The 24,717-nt window shown below is 40.2% G+C and overlaps 1 protein-coding gene across 1 annotated transcript; it reads left to right on the plus strand.

The window, feature by feature from the left end:
- The first annotated feature begins 1,059 nt into the window (after positions 1-1,059).
- LOC107792535 (protein NRT1/ PTR FAMILY 6.3-like) lies at positions 1,060-4,951 on the plus strand. The gene is made up of 5 exons (XM_016614756.2): positions 1,060-1,323; positions 1,527-1,704; positions 1,839-1,878; positions 2,480-3,048; positions 3,716-4,951. Exons 1-5 carry the CDS (start codon positions 1,206-1,208, stop codon positions 4,587-4,589), a joined length of 1,779 nt encoding a protein of 592 aa, XP_016470242.1. The 5' UTR covers positions 1,060-1,205; the 3' UTR covers positions 4,590-4,951.
- Positions 4,952-24,717: the final 19,766 nt, after the last annotated feature.

A 24,717-nucleotide genomic window follows, 5' to 3' on the forward strand; every position in this document is an offset into this window, starting at 1 on the left:
TTTTTAAATGCTGAAACTGATTTTTAAAATAAGCATTTACGTGTTTGGATAGAAGTGCTGAAACTGATAATAAGCAGTTGATGTGTTTGATTAAAAAATGCTGATAAGCTATTCTTTTGTTAAAATGACTAAAATACCCTTGAATCTTTTTCAAAAGATTATAAATTAAAAATTTTTTTGCAAAGAAAAGAATTAATAACGAATATGGAATGAAGAGAAAGTTAAGAAATTTATTTTGGGAAAAGTATTTTGTGAATTAGAAAATATTATTAAGGATAAACTAGTAAAAGTGTTGGTCAAACTAAAAGTGCTTATAAGTTGAAAAGCCATAAGTTGGGGGTGACCGACTTATGACTTATGGCTGATTTTAACTTATAAGCACTTGGTTTATAAGCACTTTAAATGTTTACCAAACGCGTAGATAAATCAAAAGGTACTTATAAGCCAGTTTGACCAGCTTATAAGCTTAGCCAAACACCCTCTTAAAGGCAAATAGGTTGCTGGTATAAATTTTAATCCCCAAGAAAAATCAGTACTTTAAAAGATAAAAAACTTAAAACAGGGAACCAGAAATGAAATTTTACTTGTTTATAATCATATAAAAAATATCACTACTTTGGACACTGTAATCGTTTACATTTACTTTTATGGAGTGGCCATTCGTAGAAAAAATAATTTATCTAAATGTGAAACTTCTCAATTCAAATTTCAATTAGCCGGGCCCCAAGCGGGTATACCGTGATAAAAAAGAAAATAAAAAATTACATTTTATGTATCCTAAATTTTTTGAGAAGCTTCAATAAGGTATATTGCCTTTGACTTAGGGGCCTAGGGTAATAGCACATGATACACGGATAAAAGTTCACCATCAATCATTCATACTATCATTTGATGCTCCTGGACCCCAAAATAAAGAATAAAGAATAGACAATCATAGGAGAAACCCTCCCATTTGAAATGGAACTACATAAAATATAAAAATAATAGGTATACAAAAATGATTAAAGAAACAACAATTACCCACACGACTCTCCTATAAAAAGGTGAAGGAATCAGTTCAGTCTGCAATGCTCTGAGTTTTACTCCCAATGTTCCTTTAATCTCCTTCTACACCTCCAATTTTATCCATTTTCTCTCAGTTCTCAGGAGTTGATCTATTTCTCAAGAAACATAAAAATACAAAAAAAAAGAAGAAGAAGTTAAATATGGACCTTCCCCAGACACAACAAGATACAAAATCTATTCCAGATGCCTGGGATTACAAAGGGCGACCTGCTCTTAAATCACTCTCTGGTGGTTGGGCTAGTTCCGCCATGATTTTAGGTGACTTATCCTTTTCTCTTCTTTTTGCACATTTTTAATCATTTGGTATATGAAATCTATTGTTCTCTATGATCATGTCAGATAGGCTCAAAACCTCGAGCACACGACATGACCTTCGATTGGTGGATTACTTCTTCTTTGTCACTTGTCATTACTTGATCTTTTAACATAGAGTTGTACGTTGTATGTATAATATATAACAGGGGTTGAGGCAGTGGAGAGGCTAGTAACACTAGGCATTGCTGTAAACCTGGTGGTGTACTTGACTAAAACCATGCACTTGGGCAATGCTAACGCCGCAAACATTGTTACTAACTTTATGGGAACTTCTTATATCCTTACTTTGCTTGGCGGCTACATTGCTGACACTTTCATCGGAAGGTTAGTACGCTCCTCCATATATAAACAATTCAGCATCTTATGTGCTGCGGTTCGACCAAACTCAGTATTTTTTAAATTTATATATGAAAAACTAGTTATGTTTTCTTAATTTCTTCTTGGTTTAATCGTTGCAGGTATCTTACCATTGGCATCTTCGCCACTGTTCAAGCTATAGTAAGTTTCAATGCTTCTTACCCAAAACGGAAGAAATTTCATTCTAGTTTTCTTAAACCACTTCACTCACCTTTAGAGTTTTAAAATGTTGGAACTAATTAAATATAGCCATGAATCAGCCTTTTTTTCCTCTTACGTACGGATAAATACGTATGCCTCTTTTTTCGCACATAATTGGTAGTATGCGAAAAAAGTGATTGCGTAGACAAAAACCTTTTTTCTAAGTTCCTATGAAAGAGATCACACGCAAGAGCAAGAGGTAGAGCTATGAATTTAATAATAAGTCATTTACAGAGGAGTACAAATTGCAGAAAACTGCATGCTAGCTATAATTGCAGGAGGAAGAAAGAAAAGAAAAATCAAACAGATCTAATTTAATAGTAGTAAATGATACTGTATAAAACTTTACACTATCATATTACAATAAATTAAAACTATTACAGGTTGCCTGTAGTAAGTACTGTATAAATTAGTAGCCTTAAAAATGAAACAGTAAAACAATATTAATAATAAATTTTGAAACATACTACAAAATTAGATTTATACTGTTTCTTCTTTTGTAAGTACTACTTAAATTTTCTTTTATTGCTGTGATGAATAGGGTGTCACAATTTTGACAATATCCACCATAATCCCAAGCCTACGACCTCCAAAATGTGAACTAGGAAGCTCAACATGCATCCCAGCAAGCGGCAAACAACTCGCCGTCCTTTACACCGCCCTATACATGACGGCTCTAGGCACCGGCGGCTTAAAATCCAGTGTCTCCGGCTTCGGTTCCGACCAATTCGACGATTCCGACAAAAAGGAAAGAGGCCAGATGATAAAATTCTTCAGCTGGTTCTTTTTCTTAATAAACGTAGGAGCGCTAGCTGCAGTGACAGTACTAGTTTACATTCAGGATAAAGTGGGAAGGGAATGGGGTTATGGTATATGCGCTTGTGCTATTATTGTTGGACTTATCGTGTTCTTGACTGGCACAAAGAATTATCGTTTCAAGAAACTTGTAGGGAGTCCATTGACCCAAATTGCTTCAGTGTTTGTTGCTGCTTGGAGGAAAAGGCATCTGAAATTGCCATCTGATTCCTCTTTTCTAATCACTGTTGATGATATTATTGGGGAAGATAACAAAAAGAATAAACAGCAGTTGCCTCACAGCAAGGAGTTCCGGTAAGTTATCCTACAACGTTAACGTTCTTAAGTTAATACTATAATTATAGTCAAATATACAGATACTTAGGTAAAAGTTTTAATATATGTATATATATAGTCTATGCAAAAGTTATCCGTAACCGATCTTTTAGATAAGCTCCTGCCATCATTAGCTCTTGAATTTTATTCCTTTTGATGCGACGTAAAATATTTTTAAAAAACTATCCGATTTGCTAAACATTATTAACAATCTTTCGGAGAATATTTACAGAAGTTCACCCAAATACCAAAAAACTTGTTCAATGAACATGCATATTTATACTAGCATCTGGCGCGGAGGGGGGGGGGGGAGTGCAATTAAGAAATTAACTCTTGTATGTCTAGAAAACTATTTAAAAATTGGGTAACAGTCTTGCATTATATTTTAACAGTATGAAGTAGTTATAGTGTAATAATTAAGTAGCTATAATTGTACCAAAGAAAAGTTGGTGCAACTGGAAAATTATTTTCATGGCAGGCCAATCTTTGATAGTTATTTATATACGGTAGGCCAATCAACCTATTCACCAGCAGTAGTCTCCAAGCAAATCCAAAAATTATTTCCATTATGCTGACTGTTCTGTTCCGATCCAAAAATTACATTTTTCCTGTGGCTTTAATTTTGTTTAATTAATTTATTTTGCAGTTTCTTGGACAAGGCAGCTATTAAAGAAGATGACAGTGAATTTTCTGGGACAACCATATTGAATAACTGGAATTTAGCAACTTTAACCGATGTTGAAGAAGTTAAATTGGTAATCAGAATGTTACCAACATGGGGTACGACCATTATGTTCTGGACTGTCTATGCTCAAATGACAACATTTTCCGTGTCACAAGCTACTACAATGAACCGTCATATTGGTAAATCCTTTGAAATTCCAGCTGCCTCACTCACTGCTTTCTTTGTTGGAAGTATTCTTTTGATGATTATTTTCTACGATCGGATCATGGTTCCAATTTGTCGTCGATTCTTGAACAATCCACACGGTTTCACCCCGTTGCAACGTATTGCTATAGGCCTAGTCAGTTCAATTTTTGCAATGATAGCCGCTGCTTTAACAGAAGTGAAAAGATTGAAGGTTGCGAAATTACACGGATTGACAAACGATCAGAATGCTATAATTCCTATGAGTGTGTTTTGGTTAGTCCCACAATTCTTGCTTGTTGGTGGAGGTGAAGCTTTTACTTATATTGGGCAACTTGATTTTTTCTTAAGGGAATGTCCTAAAGGGATGAAGACTATGAGTACAGGCTTGTTTATAAGCACAATTTCATTAGGATTTTTCTTTAGTTCAATTTTGGTCACAATTGTGGATAAGGTGACTGGAAAAACAAAGCCATGGTTAGCTGATAATTTGAACAAAGGAAAGCTCTATGATTTCTACTGGCTTTTGGCAATATTGAGTGTTTTGAATTTGATGGTATTCTTGTTTTGTTCAAGACGATATGTGTACAAGGAAAAGAGGCTGGCTGAAGTGGGGATTGAAATGGAGGAGTCGGACCCAGTTTGCCATTAAAAAGCCAATTATTAGCAAAGCCACTTTGATTTTTTTTTTTTTGGTTTGAAATTGATTTTGTTCTCTTTTCTTCTTGGGATTTTATTTCAGGCTTCTTTCAGTGGCAAATGTAACATAGTAACAGTGGGTTCAAAGAACCCATTGTCTTCGGGTCAGAATTACTATTTATATGTAGAAACTGTAAGTCAAAAATAATTACATATGAATGAAATCTGAACCCACTGCTTCAAAGAAGCAGTGATTTAGTAGTATTTGACTCGTATGGAATTTGGTTGCAAGTAGGGGTGTACATGGAACGAGTTGGTTTGGTTTTTATAAAAACCTAAAAATCAAACCAAATCAACTATATTGGTTTGGATTAGTTAGATTTTGTCGGATTTTTTGAATTTTTTTTTGTTATATGAATATTATTTCAATCTTACTTTGTTAAATAATTAATAAGTAAATATATATTTAATAACAAATTAACAAATTTATGATCTATTAAAATATTCTTATGGAAGAATTTTTAGTAGCACATAATAGTTATTTTTAGTCGTCTGACAATAATTTTACGTTGATGTACACTTTCAAGGTTAACCGAATTCAATAATTAAACATAAAAATAAATATGAACCTATATAATGATATGTTCTATTTAATTTTAAATTATCGAAATACCATTTCAAATTCGAAAAAGATATAAGAATTTAATAGATCTTGACATATGAATATGAAAGAACAAAGGGATTGACGCATTTCACTAACACTTGAAAAGAAAGTGATCATACAACCCATTATTTAAAGTTAATAAATATGGAGCACTTCATATTTATCTAAAGGCAGAATAGCTTAAATGACGCTTATACTTCTGCCACTTTGTCATGCCGGTTCCCAAACTTATCATTTTGCCAATTGAATACTTACACTAGTTCAAATCGTGTATAATAAACGCTTATGACAGGAGGCTGCCAATGCGTGTTATACAATCTCCTACATGTAGGACGCCGCGTCATTACTAGTGCCACATAGGAAAATTAACTATTGAAAAATAGGACTAACAACCCAAACCTAATATTTCCTGTCATTTTATATTTATCGATTATTCCACGTCATTGTTTATTTTTTGAGAAAGTATGTTTTAAAAAAATTTGAAGAATAATCCAAAATGCCTCAATAAACTACCTCATAGCCACCATTACAACTTCTTTCTTTATCTGACCACCGTGAACCATTCCCTAACCACCAGCAAAGATCGTCCTTTCAAAATCTCAACCAACAGAACTCTTTTTCATCTGTAAGAACATCCTCACACATTGACCTCTCACCACTGTTCTACGGTTACTGGTAACCATACAAAATAGAGAAAAGAGAAATTCAACCGCCACAAAATTTTCTTCACTGTAACCAAACAACCGGAAGTCATCACATTCCTCTAAAAACCACCACCCAAAAGCTCCATTAAATACCCATCTTGTCCTCATTTCATTTAAAAAATAAACCAGACGGAACCCATTATCTCGAAATTACCTGAAGAGTCGATTAATTGAAAGTTTGTTGTCTCCGCCATTTTTTCTAGTAAAGAACTAGATAATTGGTTTTGAGTTAACATAAAAAAAAAAGTGCTTTTTAGAAGTTCAGTTGAGAGAAATCAATTCGGTTTTGATTAAACAGAAAAAGAAAAAAGAAATGTAAAAGATTCTTTTGTTAAAGAAATAGAGAAAAATAGTATATCTCTGCATGATTTTGTGATTTTGAAGGCTCATTCATTGTTTACAGTAGTGTGGAGGGAAAAAAGGGAGGGGGAAAGAGGGATTGGGGGCGATAAAAAAGGTGGGAGAAACTGAGAAAGAGAAGAAAATTGGGAGGGAGAGGGTGATAATTTCGATTAACTTATTAACTTTATTTTTTTAGTTTAATTTATTTTTAATCAAAATCACTAGTATCACTCTCTTTACACGCGTGTGTTAGACATAATATGTCCACCTCAGCTATGTCAATGCCACATAAGCTCGATCAATGGTCAGAGAGATTTAGAAAATTAGTTTTAAACAAGTAGAAGTGTCTGAATAAAAATCCGTAAAGTTCGAGGACCGGGATGTCAAAACGATATAAGTACGAGTGTCTCTTAGGCTATTCTGCCTTAACTAAATATTACATCGCATAAGAGAATTGCAAATATCTATAGACTCTTTTTAAAGAAAATTCTATAAAAACTCTTAAAAGTATATATAAAAATTATATATTTATATGTCGGTTTGGTTCGCATTTTTTACTCAATACCAAACCAAATCAAATCAAACCTAATCGGAATTTTTAGTCGGTTTGGTGCGATTTTCCGATTCGATTTGTACAATCCTAGTTGCAAGCAATCATTTGAGAGTTTAATTGAATTTATCATTTTTTAACTACATTTGTTTTCACAAAAGAGACACAAAGAGAAGAAAAAGGGAGGGGAAGAGGGTTACCGGAAGTCTAGCAATTAGCAAACTGAAAATTCAAATAATTAGAGAGATCATACTTTTACTTAATTATTATATCGTCTGATATTTATTTTATGGATTTTGACAAGCATATACCTATTATTGGTGTTCTCGTCCGAGCCGCTTGAAGTATTTCTAGATTTCGTTTCCTTCAACTTTTAGATTTAAAGTATAAAAAAAAAACAATTTTTATTTATTCAAGCTAAGGGTGGCTTTTCCAATCATTTTCTTCAAAATAAGTTAATTCTTGGTTGTCACAGCTAAACGGATATCCTTTTTCTTGCAATTGCTTGTTTCCTAATTCCTAGTTCCTAGCTTTTATACGCCAATCATTGAAGGGCTCTCGATCATTATTTGTTAATTATCTATCTCAATTCTCTTTCTCTCTGAAAATAAAAATGAAATATCCTCGTTTGTATTAAAATATTATGTACAAGACCAAAAGGGCATGAAGTGCGTTGAACGTAGTTTTATTATTTGTTGCAATATATATATATATATATATATATATATATATATATATATATATATATATATATATGTATACTACGTATCCTTAGAACCGCGTATAAATTCAATTGTTATCCGTTTTTCGGGTAAACAGTTTGGCGCCCACCATGGGGCTAAGGATAATAGTGGTTATTTGATACAAATCTCTGTAAAACACACTATTTTACATTTGCTCTTGGAAGTATCTTTGATTTCAGGCTAAAAATGACGAACTCTCAATTAATACCCCTACATATCGACAACGAATCTGGCCATCAAGGGGAAAATAACAATGGGACACTCGGGGATGAAAGGCCACTCGCTGACCCCGTTGAAACTCGGGTTGTGGATCCGATTGATGTTAATTCCCATGTGGCCATCGAAGCGAACCAACATTCCGGTCCCGAAAACAGCATCCATGGTGGAATCCGATTTGCAGTTCGAAATACCCAAAATATTGGAGAAGACGAGATCAACCTGCGTATGATCTTTGAAATGCTGCAAGCTCAACGAGTGGCGATAGCTCAGTTGCAGAGCCAAACCCAGGTACCGAGCAGGGCTGAGCCCGGTCCACCCCAAGAAGTAACTTACAGAACGGGGCCAGCTGTGGTAAGGTCAAATGAACAAGAATCGAGGACTAACCCCGAAATTATAAAGATGCTCGAGGAATTGACAAAACGGATAGAATCAGGGGAAAAGAGGATTGAAACAAATGACAAGAAAGTGGAAACTTACAACTCTAGAGTTGATCAGATCTCGGGCCCCCCACCAATATTGAAGGGTTTGGATTCCAAAAAGTTCGTACAAAAGCCTTTCCTTCCGAGCGCAGCTCCCAAACCGATCCCCAAGAAGTTCCGTATGCCCGAGATTCCTAAATATAATGGAACGATCGACCCCAACGAACATGTCACCTCTTACACGTGTGCCATTAAAAGGAATGATCTAGAGCACGACGAGATCGAATCCATATTACTAAAGAAATTCGGGGAAACCCTGTCGAAGGGAGCAATGATATAGTATCATAATTTATCACCTAACTCTATCGATTCTTTTGCCATGCTTGCAGATTATTTTGTAAAAGCACACACTGGAGCTATAAAGGTCGAGACCAGGAAGTCGGACCTTTTCAAGGTAAAGCAAAAAGAGAACGATATGCTAAGAGAGTTTGTATCTCGCTTCCAAATGGAACGATATGCAAGGATTAAATGAACGAAGCTCAATGGCTTCACAGCAGTTGACACAGAACTTAATTGAGTACCCGGCTGTTACCTGGGCCGATATACATAATCGATATCAATCAAAGATTAGAGTCGAAGATGACCAGCTGGGGGCTCCTTCTGGATCCGTTACCAAAAGGGACATCGATCGAGAACCGAGGTTGAACAGGGATCGATACTAACCATATAATAGAGATCGTAGGGGAAACGGACCTGGGCAAAACTCTGTATGAGGTGAGAGGTGAAGTGATCGAGTCCAAGGCTCCCGAGGGCTGATGAGCAAGAATGGTTTTGACAGGCATACCGGACCTAAGGAAGCACCGCGATTTTCGGAGTATAACATCAATGTTGATGCATCCGCCATCATATCGTCTATCGGGCGCATCAAAGATACTAAATGGCCTCGACCTTTGCAGACCGATCCAGCCCAGAGAAATCCCAATCAAGTATGCAGGTATCATGGCACCCATGGCTACAGAACGGAAGATTGCAGGCAGTTGAGAGAAGAAGTAGCCCGGTTATTTAATAAAGGGCACATTCGAGAGTTTTTAAGTGATCGGGCGAAGAATCACTTCAAAAATAGAGCGTTTAATAGACAAAACGAGCAAGAAGAACCGCAACATATTATTCACATGATTATCGGAGGGATCGATGTTCCCAAAAGGGCCAGTGTTTAAACACACTAAGGTGTCGATCGTAAGGGAGAAGCGATCTCGGGCTCAGGATTTCATACCAAAAGGAACCTTGTCCTTCAACGACGAAGACGCAGAAGGAATCATGCAACCCCATAACGATGCATTGGTAATATCTGTACTCATGAATAAGACTCAAGTTAAGCGTGTGTTAATTGATCCAGGTAGTTCAGCCAACATCATTCGATCGAGGGTCGTAGAGCAACACGGTCTACAGGACTAGGTTGTGCCCGCGACCCTAGTACTAAACAGATTCAATATAGCATGTGAAACTACTAAGGGCAAGATAACTTTGCCAGTAAACGTGGCCGGGACCATCCAAGAAATGAAGTTCCACGTGATCGAGGGCGACATGAGGTATAACGCCCTGTTCGGAAGACCATGGATCCACAACATGAGAGCAGTACCCTCGACCCTTCACCAGGTTCTAAAATTCCCAACATCAGAGGGAATCAAAACAATCTACAGGGAGCAACCCGCCGCAAAGGAAATGTTTTCCGTCGACGAAGTGATTCCGATATCGTCACTCTTATCGACAAAAGGGTCAAATTTGAAGGGAAAACAGGAGACCAAATAGCAATCACAAACGCCGGCCTCGACCGAACTGGAGAAGTAGGAAACTGACGAAGATGATGATTATGGGGTCCCTCATTCCTTCATAGTCCCCGATGATTTCGACGCTCCAAATCAACGGTCGAAGAACTGGAGCAAATCACACTAATCAAACATCTGCCCAAATGAAACGTATACCTGGGCACGGGGTTAAATCCCGAGCTCAAGAAAAATCTTATTCAATTTCTTATAGCTAACATGGATTGTTTCTCTTGGTCCCATCTTGACATGACAAGGATTCCACCGGAAATCACCATCCATAGACTAAGCTTAGATCCGAAGTTCCATCTGGTAAAGCAAAAAAGAAGACCCCAGTCCTAGGTCAAACATGCTTTCGTCAAAGACGAGGTAACCAAGCTTGTTAAAATAGGGTCCATCCATGAAGTAAAATACCCTGAATGGTTAGCAAATATAGTAGTAGTCCCTAAAAAAGGAAACAAACTTAGAATGTGTGTAGATTACAAGGATCTAAATAAAGCTTGCCCCAAGGATTCTTTTCCTTTGCCTAATATCAATCATATGATTGATTCCACGGCCGGCCACGAGATCCTCAGTTTTCCCGATGCCTATTCCGGGTACAATCAAATACAAATGAACGCGGATGATCAAGAAAAGACCTCGTTCATCACTAAGTATGGTACCTACTGCTACAATGTAATGCCATTTGTATTAAAAAATACTGGTGCCACTTATCAACGCCTAGTAAATCGGATGTTCGAAGAACAAATAGGGAAATCTATGGAAGTTTACATTGATGACATGCTAGTTAAGTCCCTGCAAGCAGAGGGCCATTTAAAGCACTTGCAGGAAACTCTTAGTATATTGAAGAAGTACAACATGAAGCTAAACCCGAAAAAATGTGCATTCGGGGTCGGGTCAGGCAAATTTCTCGGGTTCATGGTATCAAACCGAGGAATCGAGATTAATCTCGACAAGATCAAAGATATCGATGGCATCACGGTGGTAGACAGCGTAAAGGCCGTGCAGAGGTTAACCGGGCACATGGCCGCCCTGGGGCGATTCATCTCGAGGTCCTCTAATAAAGGCCACTGATTTTTTTGTTGCTAAAGAAGAAAAATAATTTCACATGGACCTCGGAATGCCAGCAGGCCTTGGAAGAGCTTAAACGGTACTTATCGAGCCCGCCGCTGCTTCACACACCAAAGGCAGACGAACAACTTTACTTATATTTGGTAGTATTGGAGTTAGCGGTAAGTGGAGTCCTAGTCCGGGAAGAACGAGGTACGCAATTTCCCATTTATTATGTCAGCCGGACCTTAGGTGATGCCGAAACTAGATATCCCCACCTAGAAAAATTGGCGCTCGCTTTGATAAGCGCCTCTAGGAAACTAAAACCATACTTTCAATGTCACCCCATATGTGTTGTAACAACTTACCCACTTCGAAATATTTTTCATAAAACCGAGCTTTCGGGACGGTTGGCCAAATGGGCCATAGAAATCAGCGGGTATGATATCGAATATCAACCCCGAACAACAATTAAGTCTCAAATTTTGGCAGACTTCGTAGCTGACTTTACACCGGCCCTAGTACCCGAGGTCGAAAGAGAGCTATTGATAAATTCGGGTACGTCCTCAGGAGTCTGGACCCTCTTCACGGACGGTGCTTCAAATGTGAAAGGGTCCGGGCTCGACATCGTACTAAAGCCACCCACAGGAAACATGGTTAGATAATTTATTAGAACTGTGAAATTGACTAACAATAAGGCCGAATATGAGGCCATGATTGCAGGTCTCAAACTAGCCAAAGGCTTGGGAGTGGAGGTGATCGAGGCCAAGTGCGACTCCTTCCTCGTAGTGAATCAGGTTAACGGAACCTTCAAAGTTAGAGAAGACTGAATGCAAAGATACTTAGATAAGTTACAAGTAACTTTGCACCGATTTAAGGAGTGGACTTTGCAACATGTGCCTCGAGATCAAAATAGTGAGGTCGATGCTCTTGCAAACTTAGGGTCATCAATCGAGGACAACGAGCTCGATTCGGGGGCCGTCGTACAACTCATGAGATCAGTAGTTGAAGAAGGTCACGCCGAGATAAACTCCACAAGCTTGACCTGGGATTGGAGAAATAAGTACATAGAGTATTTGAAGACCGGAAATCTTCCCTCAGATCCGAAAGAATCTAGGGCCCTACGCATGAAGGCAGCACGATTCACTTTGACCGAAGATGGAACCTTGTTTAGAAAATGTTCAATGGTCCATTAGCAAAATGTCTGGGACCGGGAGACACCGAGTACGTTCTAAGGGAAGTTCACGAAGGCACTTGTGAAAATCACTCCGGTGCTGAATCGTTGGTTCAAAAGGTAATCAGAGCCGGCTATTACTGGATCGACATGGAAAAAGATACGAAAGAGTTTGTTCGAAAATGTGATGAATGTCAAAAACATGCGCCAATGATTCACCAACCTGAGGAACTGCTCCATTCGGTCTTGTCACCATGGCCATTTATGAAATGGGGAATGGACATCGTCGGCCCCCTTCTATTGGCACCAGGTAAAGCTCAATTTATTTTATTTATGACTAGCTATTTTTCTAAGTGGGTTGAAGCACAGACTTTCGAGAAATTTAGGGAGAAAGAAGTCATCGACTTCATTTGGGATCACATCATATGTCGATTCGGGATGCCATCCGAAATTGTGTGTGATAACGAGAAATAGTTCATCGGCAGCAAAGTAACCAAATTTCTCGAAGATCATAAGATTAAAAGAATCCTATCAACACCTTATCATCATAGCGGGAACGGGCAAGCCAAATCAACGAACAAAACCATCATCCAAAATCTTAAGAAGAGGATAACCGACGCCAAAGAAAAGTGGAAGGAAATTCTACCCGAAGTTCTTTGGGCATATCGCACAACCTCGAAATCCAGTACCGGGGCTACCCCATTCTCATTAGTTTATGGCGCCGAAGCTCTAATACCGGTCGAAGTCGGAGAGACGAGTATCCGGTTCTGATATGCAAAAAAGGAATCAAATAACGAGGCCATAAATATGAGCCTAGAACTATTAGACGAAAGGCGTGAAACTGCCCTCATCCGATTAGCTTCCCAAAATCAACGAATCGAGAGATACTACAATCGAAGAACTAATCTTAGATATTTTAATGTCGGGGACTTAGTGCTAAGAAAAGTCACCCTCAACACCTAAAATCCTAATGAAGGAAAATTGAGTCCGAATTGGGAAGGACCACACCAAATTCTTGAGGTCACCGAAAAAAGGATCTTACAATATCGGAACAACGAATGGGGAACAACTACCAAGAAATTGGAACATATCTCGCCTAAAATGGTACTACTGCTAAAGTACGCTCTTTTTTCATTCCTTTTCTATTTTCAGATTAACACCTGCAGGTGGTCGACAAGAAACAACGATGAACTTTTTAGTAAACGGCACAAAGTCCTTAGGTTTGAAAGCACGTGTTGCACTCTTTTTTCCTCAGACCGAGTTTTGTCCCAAATGTTTGTTTTCAGCAAGGTTTTTAACGAGGCAACGATGAATTGTGCTAACTTAGAATCAAGCCCGATTACGAATCGGCATCGAAGATCCATTCGACATTATCCGAGGTTCCTTTGCAATCAACCTGGAATATTGGGGGGGGGGGGGCTACCATTAGATATGCGTTATCTTCTAATATCAACTCTAGAAAGGAAACTACTTCATAAAGGGAGGATCTCGATAAATAGGATTTATTGTAAGGGTCAAACGGTCAAATCGAACCGTGTCCATATATGCTGCTCGAACCCTGTTTTGATCGAGAATAAAGAGAAGTATGTTCCTTACAAACATCTTTTGCTTTAAAATTAGTAGAATTTCTTTTATCTTCCTCATTTGCAAAGGTCTTCGTACTTTCGAATATAAACAAGCCCAAGGGCAATACTTAACCAGAATACGAACGATCTCTCCCTCACTCGGGGACTGCCATCCGACTCAAACAGCCCAAGTCATCGAGCCTCGGGAGCAAAAGACCTAATAGGCAATGCCCCGATTTCTAAAAGTCACGGCCACCCCACTCGGGAACTACTATCTCGGGAAAGCCCAGATAAAATGGGAAAACAAACCCAATTGGTAACTCCCGAACTAAAAGGCTACGACTAATTTAACACGGCTCGGAGACGTCCGAAATCCGTAACAAAAATAGGCCTTCAAAAAATAAAAAATTCTTTCACAACCGGTTCTAAAAGTCTACGCTCGGCAAAATCTCAGACTTAAGATGTTTTCCGGGAAAAACTTTGATGAACATCGAACCTCGATAACGCCTAAACCCAGAAAGGAAATTAAGGCAAGGTTTGTTCGAACCCTCGAATACAACCTTATTTTATGCTAAGGTATTTTTGACCTTTGTAAATACAAAAAGCAAAGGAAAAATACGAGATTCGAAAGGGCAAGACAAGCCTTATATTTATATACAATGGTCTTTTACAAAGGTCAGATCGGCCTAAATTTACAACAACCAAAAAATAGCCTCAATAAAAGAAAAAATAAAAAGTACTAAGAAGTTTGGTCTTCATCGGGGGTCGCATCTCCGTCCTCATAATCTTCTGTGTCTTCGAATTCTCTCGAACTCTCGGTGTCTTTCTCAGGGAAGGCTAGCTTTCGGGCCAACGCTTCCTCTACTCTGGCCTTTTCGATCTCAGCAATGATATCGAAGCCCCAGGTCTGAACCCCTTCGAGGGTTTCCCTTCGAGCCTGCCATTTCGCATGTTCGACCATGCCCTTGTCCTTGGTCTGATTGACTTCGACATCGACGCTAAATTGGGCCACTTTAACATCATCTCTTTTGTTAGCCTCGGCCACCTCGGATCTGGCCACTTCGAGTTCATCGCCCAAGCTTTCCTTATCAGAAACAGCAAAATCCAACCGATGCTGAAGCTCATTGATCTTCTCGACCTGCACCTAGGCTTTCTCTTTCTCAACTTGGAGCTGGGTCTCGGCCGACTCCAGTTGAGCTTGGACGATCTCCTTTTTCGAGGCTAGAATGTCCATAATCTTTTTAAATTATTTCGCCTCGGCCTGTATCGCATCCACCTGTGTTTGGAGCCGTCTGATTTGTTCGAACCTCTGTCGGGCCTGCAAAATCAGATCATTAGTAGTTATCTCCAATTCATCTTCATTATCGTGAAGCACTCGAAATACCTGTTCAGCTATCTCGGCATGCTCATCCCGAGCTGTTGCCAAATCTGCCCAAAGCTTCTCACTAAGAAGTTTGTAGGTGTCACTCTTCTCAGTGAGGTTCCCAACCTCAGCCTCATGCTCCTCCCGGATACGTAGGAAAGCCTCGTGATTCAATACTGAAGCCTACAAATAAGGAAGAAGATGTTAGAATTATCTACAACTCTTAAGTATAAAAGAAACAATAGAGATACCCTCGAAGTTACTCGATTCAGAGCATGTTGGGCCTCGTTGAAAAGGCAAGCGGCTCCTACCGCGTTCATCACAACTTGGCCCTTTTCGGTCACCAAAGACCTAAGGTAACTAGCAATCCCCATGGGGGGGGGGGGAGGAGAAAACTCGGGCATTGATCGGGTCCAAGCCTACACTACTATTGAGTAGCGAGGGTAGTCGATGCAGTTTTATCCCAACTAGGTTGGGATCGAATCCATAGGGAGTTAATGTTTGGAATTAGGTTTATATCTAAGCTAGATGCGGGTTTTGAATCTAATTACACTTCCACAAGTTTGGGTTTGATTTCTACTTCTAACTTTACTCTAAAGATTGCAATAATTGAAACTAAGGACAATATTTTTGTTGTTATTTTTCAAATGTTTAAAGAGACTAGGGTAGTGACTTCTACCTAGGTGGATATCTAACGGGTAGCAAAATCTAGGGCAAGCTTGATTAGTTGGGATTGTAATATAGCTATCACACCCGGGTACTCACTCTATACCTCTCGGTAGTTTGAGTGATTTTGTCCAATTTGGCTTTCTCAAGTCCAAATGGGTATTCATGCAAATCAAGTGATATTAGCTCAAGTTGGGTATTACTATCTCTAGGTTTAATCCTTTATTTGGGGCTATCAATTTCTTGAGTTCACCCCAATTCCTTGTTAGCCTAGTTTTCCTAGACTTAGTTCCTCTTTCTCAAGTAGAGACTAAGTCATAAAGGCATGAATCAATGTTTGCAACCATTAATTCTATAGTTCTAGCAAGAACTAGGCTAAATATCACTAACCGATTCACATTCAAGCCCTAAAATCAAATACCCATTAAATACCCACACTAGGGTTGGGTCACAACCCTAGCTATGGGTTTAGCTATTCATGAAAATAACAGAAATTAAAGATGAAATGAAGATAAAATCCATAATATTAATTTATGGAATGAAAATCTAATGTTAAGAAGTGAATCTAGTACAAAAATTTCAAAAAACAGAAAAGTCAGCCGTCTCAGGTGCTCATACAAAACATAACATACCCTAAAAATGACAAAAAGTTTTATTTATACTAAGCTAAAAATATCTGATAAAAATTCCCCTGCGGAGGTTGTGCGGCCGCGTAATTGTGAGTGCGGCCACACTCTTGCTTTTGCGGCCGCATAATTTTGATGCGGTCCGCGTTCTTCTCTTTTGGATCTGGGTTGAGCTGAACTTTCGCGGACCGCATAATTCTAAGTGCGGCCGCGCTCCAGATTATGCGGCCGCATAAAAGTGATGTGGTCCGCACTTGCTTGAGTTTGGCTTGAAATCAACTCTCTGATTCTTCATCTTGCGGACCGCATAATTTCGACCGCGGCCGCACAATTCTGGTGCGGTCCGCACTTCTCTCTTTTGCTCAAGTTGTCAGCTCTCTGAATCTCAGTCATCGCGGTCTGCATAATTTCAATTGCGGCCGCACATGGACTTTCGCGGCCGCACATTTCTGGTGCGGTCTGCGCTCATCGTTTAGCCCTAAATCACACTCTCTGAATATCCCTCTTGCAGACCACATAATTATGACCGCGGTCGCATCATGGCTTTCACGGCCGCACAATATTTGTGCGGTCCGCACTTTAGACCTCTTTGCCCAGCCTTGGTTTTTGTTAAACTTTTGACTCTTTTATGAGTTGATTTTGATTCCTTTGGCTCATTTTGAACAATTCCTGCAAGCAAGCATATTTCATTAATTTTCGGGAATACCTTCAAGCATTTTTAGACTAAAACACAAGTAAAAGAGAGCAAATAATAGGTTAAAATCCCTACTTATCAACTCCCCCAAACTTAAGCTTTTGCTTGTCCTCAAGCAAATAAGGTAATTCCCACCTCCATTAGAAAAAAAAGATATTTCAGCTGCCCTAAGGTGAATCAATCATGCATCAATTGGGACTAACAATTACCCTCAGCTCAAATGAATTATCAACACCACCATGTTTTGACCTTTTGAGTACCATAGTTCTAACGTGACACTAGAGCATCCAGAGTTGTCTTAATTCACCAAGGAAGCTCGCTCTATCACGTAGGTCATTGTGGAACCCAAACTCCTCCTCCTTTACTCTCCATGAGCAAATCTCACTTTAGAATGTAATACTCAAAATAAGGATTGTGAAGAAGTGCGCTCATCTCTCTCAAAAGAGTGTCACAAGTCCGGCTCTAAGTACCATAAGCTTGCCCCTTATGTAAATCACCACTAATGTAAGCTCACTCAACTTCAAATCATATAGGGCTTTTTGTGGAAATGTAATTAAGGCTTTTGGATCAAGGTAGGACTTATCGGCATATGATGGTTTCATCTTTCCTTAAGCACTCCATTTCCTCTTTTTGGCTCATACTTTCTTGACTCTTTGAGTCATTGTATTCTTCCTTAGGGGAACTAGAGAGACGTAATGTTACTCTTTCTTGCTCATGACAATCATTTTTCTCCTTTTTGAATCACTCAGTGCCTTTCATCATTGCTTTCTTTGAATCCCTTCAACTTTCTACTTTATTCACTTTCTTTTTGACATATTTCTTTTTGGCCTTTCTTCCTTTTCTTTGCCTTCCCTTTTCTTCATTTCTTTTTTTGTTATTTGTACCTTTTATCACTTTCACATTCCTCATCTCTCCCCCAAATTTATGCTTTTGCCAATTGTATCAAGAATGCTAAGGAAAGATCGGGTGCCAAGATAGGGTCATTATAAAATGGATAAAGGCTTGTAACATGGCTATTGAATGAAAAAAGGCTTCGGCTCAAAGGGGTTGACTAGGGATATCACATTGGTAGGCTACGGAAGCTTTCAAGTTTCAAATTGGATCAAGGAGAGCCTACAATCATTTCTCAAGTCGAGCTACACTTAGAATTTCGCCTAGACAAATATTCAGGGCAAGTTCTAGACTTATTAGCACGGAACTTGGACTTGCAATTCAATACCTCACCTCTCAAGCTGCTGGATTGTTAAAGAGAACAGATTCGAGGTCCCATAATAACCCTAGCTAAGATTGAAAATCACAAATGGCTCAAAGAAACCACTCGATGATTGTTTTAGTCAACACAAGAGTCTAAAGGTCACAATTAGAGCTATTCTTTGCCAATCAACTTGTTTCTAACCATAAGGTCGAAGGTAAATGTGTTAGTACCAAGTGAAGCTTGCTTGAGACACTTTTATTCATTACTGCTATATATACAAAAACATAAAGAAAACAGACTCAATCCCTTAAGAAGGTTGTCACGCCATCCATCATTGGGAAGAGCCACCCGGTTCACACAACATCCACCTTTGGAAAGAACCGTGGCATTAAGAAAACCAAAGGCTTATTGTTCACACAAAATGTAAAAAGAAGCTAACAACTTAAAAAGAAGCTACTAAAGTAAATAAGAAGCTATGCTACTAAGGAAAAACAACGAAAGAAGTTATGAAGTAAACTACGGAAAGTAGACTGAATATGTACAAAATGAAGTAAAGCGAATATATACATAATGGAAATGAATATATACATCGAATGGTAAGAGTATATACATACCAAAAGTGAAAATAAGGATAAATAAAGATAAAGAAAAATAGTATAATGGTTATTACATACCAAATGTCATCAAATTAAAATGGGACCATCCCCCAAATGAAAAATAACATTGTCCTCAATGCTCATAACAAATAAGAACAGGGAAAAGGGGTAGAGAGTATAGAAAACTCCCTATGTGGTCTCTATCTGCATCGGGTCCTCAACATGGACGGGGTCCTCATAATGCATGGGCTCATCAGCACCCTCCATATCCTCAAACTGGATCTCCACATCCTCTAACTAGGGGACTACGGGGTTGCTGAGCATCTGAATCAGCTCCTCAGCAGTGTGTGAAGTGGAAGCCGGCTCCTCAGACTGGCCGGCTGCTACCTCTGGCACTGCTGTATGTGTTGCTGGGAGTGTCTCCTCCATGAGCAGGTCCACTGGAATATCACCAGCAAAAACAATCTTCTCAACCTCTTTGCTCAACTTCTCCACCGACTCCTAAGATGCCTGAGTCTTCCGCATCTTCTTCACCCGCTTCCTCAAATCCTTTATAATCCTCCCATGTGTATCAAGAGTCCCCCAGATCTTCTTCTGGTCATCCAGAATCTTCTTCTGGTTGTCCAGAATCTTCTTCAAAGATTCCTTCACTGATGGAGGTACCTGAAGCTCAGATGGGGCTGAAGACTGTGCCGCCACTGCACTGGATCGTGTCTGTGAAACCCGCAGTGCAGTCTGAGGGTAGGTAGAAGATGTGGGCACTGACAGTGGCACTGAGAGGGATGGTCCGGAGGAAGAAGGAGGCATGGAAGCTGCTCCGGTAGAAGTACCGATTGCTGTGGAGGGCTCGACAACTGACCCAGTAGCCACTACCCCTGGCTCTTCAGACTGGACAGTGGAGGTAATGGCTTTACCCTTGAATTTAGGGTTGTCCGCTCTCTGGAGGTGGTACCATGAGAAGGGCTTTTTAGCCTTCACATCCACATCAAAGTGCCTCGTCTCTACCCCTTGGTCTTGGAAATACTCTGTGAGGAAGTTGGGGTAGGAATACGATCTTTCTTCTTTATGGACTGTATTGGAGATGTTATAGGACATCAAGTTTCCTACATTAATAGGATAGCCTGCCATGATGGAAGCTACCAATACTTCCAGGGGGAGTGGAAGGACATTCTCATGCTGGCACGGGTCAAGACGGCTACACACGAATGTTTGCCACCCTTTTGCTTCAAAGTTAAGGGTGGCTCTGACAATTTGAACTCCTATTGTGAGCCATTTAGGTGTTGTCCCCAGAATAGCAAGTATCTCAGCTAGCCATGGGTGAACTGCATCACCCAACGCTTGCTTCTCTAGATATTGCACTGCCTCGGCCTCCTCAAACCCTACATATCTGTTAAGTGCGTGGCCATCAAACCAGATTTTTAAGTTTCGGACCTTCGTCACCTTTGTACCCTTTTTGATGTGTGCAACATTGGCATAAAATTCCTTGACGAGGTATTCATTGGCATCTTGCAACCGGCCAGTGAACCGTTTCCATCCTTTTCTCTTCGTAAATTGCTTTAGGACATTCGAATTGTGATGGCTTAGGTATTTGGTTATGAATTGTGGCTCAAGAGTGAGCGACCTTTGGGGCTACCATTCCCAAAATTTTGCATACGCCTTCTCACTTATAAATCTATCAGCCCACACCTCCGGCTTCCTTGATCTAGCCAGGCCTCCCACAATTGTGTCACCCCCTCTCCTGTCATCCGGGACCTCATCATCATCATCTAAATTGATTGGGGTAGCTGTTATGGCAGGTGTTGTAGTAGGTGGGGAAGATGGTTCAGATGCCTGACTACCTCCCTCTGAGACATTAGAAGAACTAGAGGAGGAGGTAGGCTCATTGACTAAATGGAGTCTATCGGGGAATTGTTGTGATTTTTTCCCCGGTTCTGGTTGTATAGAATCCCCCTCAGAAGTTTCCCGGGATGGGAGGTATTCACTGTTGTCTGAGGAGTCCGGAGGTGGTCTACTGAGAGTAGTCTTTTTGCCCACGACTTTCTGGACTGATAGTGGCATGTTAGGTTTTCCTCTACCCTGGCCTCGGGAGGATTCTGCCCTCCCTTTGGAAGTATCACCTCACCGCGAGAACACACCATTGTCTGCAACACACAAGTAGTAAGAGTCAGTTAGAATTGGGGTTCAATATGTGTTATTGAATTATAGTTGAAAAGAAAGACATTGCTTCTCAGAACAGGGCAGCGCATACCGCACAAAAGTGAGTGTGGTCGCGAACTGCCCATCGCGGACTGCACAAAAATGAGTGCGGCCATATAATACCCATCGCGGACCGCACAAAATTGAGTTCGGTTCTGGAGATCCCAGGTTCAGGCTACTGGTTCTCTGGAGTTACCTCAGCGCGGACCGCATACTTTTGAGTGCGGCCGCGAAAACCCATCGCGGACCGCACAAAATTGAGTGCGGCCGCATAATAGATTTGTTGGGTCTCTGAAGTTTAATTGTGCGGACGACACAAAATTGAGTGCGGCTGCAAAAACCAACCGCGGACCGCACAAAATTGAGTGCGGCCGCACAAACTTAGCAATGACAAGTGCCTTCAACCTAGGGTATCGCGGACCGCACAATTTTGTATGCGGCCACATACCCTAGTGCGGACCGCACAAAAATGTGTGCGACCGCAAAATTCAAATCAGAGCGGTACTGAAGTACTATTAATACTAGGGTTTTCACTAATTTGGCTTAATTTGTGGCAATTAAACAATAAAGGCTACTAACCCCAACCCCCATTATGCATTCAAACACTACCCACATGCTTCTAAGCAAGAACTAAGCATCAATTTGACATTTTTGGCATGAATATAACCCTAGATAAAAAGAAAACTAAAACAAAGAGAAAAAAAAGAAGAAAAAGATGAAATTAATTCATTGAAATCAACATACCAGTAATTAAATATAGTAGAAAATCAACACTTGATGAATATGGGATGAGATTGAAAACAAGAAAGAGTGCACTGTGCTTTAGTCTAGCTTGAGAGGTCAGAGTATGTAAAGTGTGAATAGTCTCAAAAAGTCCTATTTATACTCTGACCATGTTGGCCCACCGACTTACCTGAGTGCGGCCGCATAATTTTGGTGCGGTCCGCACTCTTTACCTTTTCTATATCAGCAGCTGATTCAGTGACGTGGTCCGCATAAAAATAGCTGCAGCCGCATAATCTGTGCGGTCCGCAAAATTTTGATCGCGGCCGCGAATCCTTAAGGAATTTTGTCATGCCAAACTTCAAAGAGTTGGCATTTTCCATCTTTTAGCTGTGCGACCGCACACAGAATTGTGCGGATGTGAAGGGCTTGTGCCGTCCGCATAATTCTGGCAAGGTCCGCACAATTTCACCACCTGGCCAATTTTTGTCTTGTCAATTTTTTGCACTGCACAACCAATTCATGCATACACTTCACAACCAGTTAGTCCAAAATAATATCTAATCTAACAAGAAAATCAAAAGAAAGAAAAACACATGGGTTGCCTCCCAAGAAGCGTCTGATTTAATGTCGCGGCACGACGCATGTTACCATCATTCATTTGAAATGGAGCAATGCCACAACGTGGCCATCATCTACCTTACCAAGGTAGTGCTTCACCCGGTGTCCATTGACTCTAAAGATCTCACCATTCTTATTTTTCAAATTAAGAGCACCAAAAGGAGTCACATGTACCACTTCAAAAGGACCACTCCACTTTGATTTAAGCTTTCCCGGAAACATCCGTAACCGAGAGTTGAATAAAAGAACAAGGTCACCTTCTTTGAATTCTTTGTTTCGGATATACTTATCATGTAGGTACTTCATCTTGTCCTCATACAAGGACGAACTAGAGTAAGCATGGAACCGGAACTCATCAAGTTCATTCAATTGCTCCACCTGAAGATTGGCAGCTACATCCCACTCAAGGTTCAATTTCTTCAACGCCCACATGGACTTATGCTTTAATTCCACCGGAAGGTGACATGCTTTACCAAACACCAACCGATACGGAGACATATCAATTGGAGTCTTGTAAGCTGTTCTATAGGCCCAAAGAGCATCGTCAAGTTTTCTTGACCAATCAGTCTGATTTGCATTGACAGTCTTGGATAGAATACTCTTGATATCCCTGTTGGAGACTTCAACCTGTCCACTTGCCTGGGGGTGATAGGGGTTTGACACCTTGTGAGTGACACCATACTTGGAGAATAAAGTGTCAAAGGCTTTGTTGCAAAAATGTGAACCCCCATCACTAATGATGGCCCTTGGGGTGCCAAACCCTGTGAATATATTTTTCTTCAAGAAAGCCACCATACTCCGTGCTTCATTGTTGGGCAAAGCTACAACTTCAACCCATTTGGAAACGTAATCCACAGCAACAAGAATATAGGTGTTCCCACACGAGCTCAAAAATAGACCCATAAAGTCGATACCCCACACATCGAAAATATCAATCCCGAGGATGGTGGTAAGAGGCATCTCATTTTTCGTGGAGATCCCACCGGCCATTTGGCAATCATCAAAATGCTTAACGAGCTCGCTAGCATCTTTGTACAAGGTATGCCAATAGAATCCACAGCTTAGGACCTTTGTAGCAGTTCTCGCCCCACCATGGTGACCACCATTAGGTGAAGAATGGCAAGCTTCAAGAATACCCAATTGCTCTTCTTCTGAAACACATCTCCGGGTAACATCATCAGTGCAAATTTTGAAGAGATATGGCTCATCCCAATAGTAGTCTAGGCAGTCCCATTTGAGCTTCTCCTTTTGGTTTGAGGAGAACTCATTCGGAACAATGCCACTCACAAGATAGTTGGCCACATCGGCAAACCATGGCATCCCAGTCCTAGAAATGTAAAGGAGTTGTTCGTCAGGAAATGAATCATTGATTTCAAGGCCATCATGTGGCCTCCCCTCCTCCTCCAATCGGGACAAGTGGTCCGCCACTTGATTCTCACTACCCTTTCGGTCTTGAATCTCTAGATCAAACTCTTGCAATAGAATCACCCACCGCATCAACCTTGCCTTAGACTCTTTCTTGCTCATCAAATAACGAATTGCCACATGGTCGGTGTGAACAATCACCTTTGTACCATTAGGTACAGGCGGAACTTCTCCATAGAAAAGACAATGGCTAGGAGTTATTTCTCGGTCACCGTATAGTTGACTTGGGCCTCGTTCATGGTCTTGCTAGCATAGTAGACCGGATGAAAGATCTTATTAATTTGTTGCTCCAATACCGCACTAACCGCCACTTCGCTTGCATCATATATGAGCTCAAATGGTAAGCTCCAATTTGGCGAGATGATAATAGGAGTGGTAGTCAACTTATACTTGAGTAGTTCAAATGCCTTCATACAATCTTTATTGAAAAGGAACTTGGCATCTTTCTCCAAGAGTTTGCACAAGGGGTTTACCACCTTAGAAAAGTCCTTGATGAATCGGCGGTCAAACCCCGCATGACCTAGAAAGCTTCTCACTCCCTTTACGGAAGTAGGGGGAGGGAGTTTAGATATCACTTCAATTTTTGCTTTATCAACCTCAATACCATTCTTGGAAATCATGTGACCGAGGACAATGCCCTCCTTGACCATAAAGTGACACTTCTCCCAATTCAGTACCAAGTTAGTTTCTTCACAACGTGCCAATACCTTATCCAAGCACTCTTCAAAAGAATCCCCCACGATAGAGAAATCATCCATGAAAACCTCGAGAAAGTCCTCCACC

Source organism: Nicotiana tabacum, chromosome 22 (genome assembly GCF_000715075.1).
Source record: "Nicotiana tabacum cultivar K326 chromosome 22, ASM71507v2, whole genome shotgun sequence".
Taxonomy (NCBI): domain Eukaryota; kingdom Viridiplantae; phylum Streptophyta; class Magnoliopsida; order Solanales; family Solanaceae; genus Nicotiana; species Nicotiana tabacum.

Bases quoted from the DNA above. Each gene is read 5' to 3' on its own strand.
- LOC107792535 (XM_016614756.2), top strand. From the start codon at position 1,206: ATGGACCTTCCCCAGACACAACAAGATACAAAATCTATTCCAGATGCC. The intron at 1,879-2,479 runs GTAAGTTTCAAT...TGTGATGAATAG, and splicing joins TCGCCACTGTTCAAGCTATA to GGTGTCACAATTTTGACAAT. The intron at 3,049-3,715 runs GTAAGTTATCCT...TTTATTTTGCAG, and splicing joins CCTCACAGCAAGGAGTTCCG to TTTCTTGGACAAGGCAGCTA.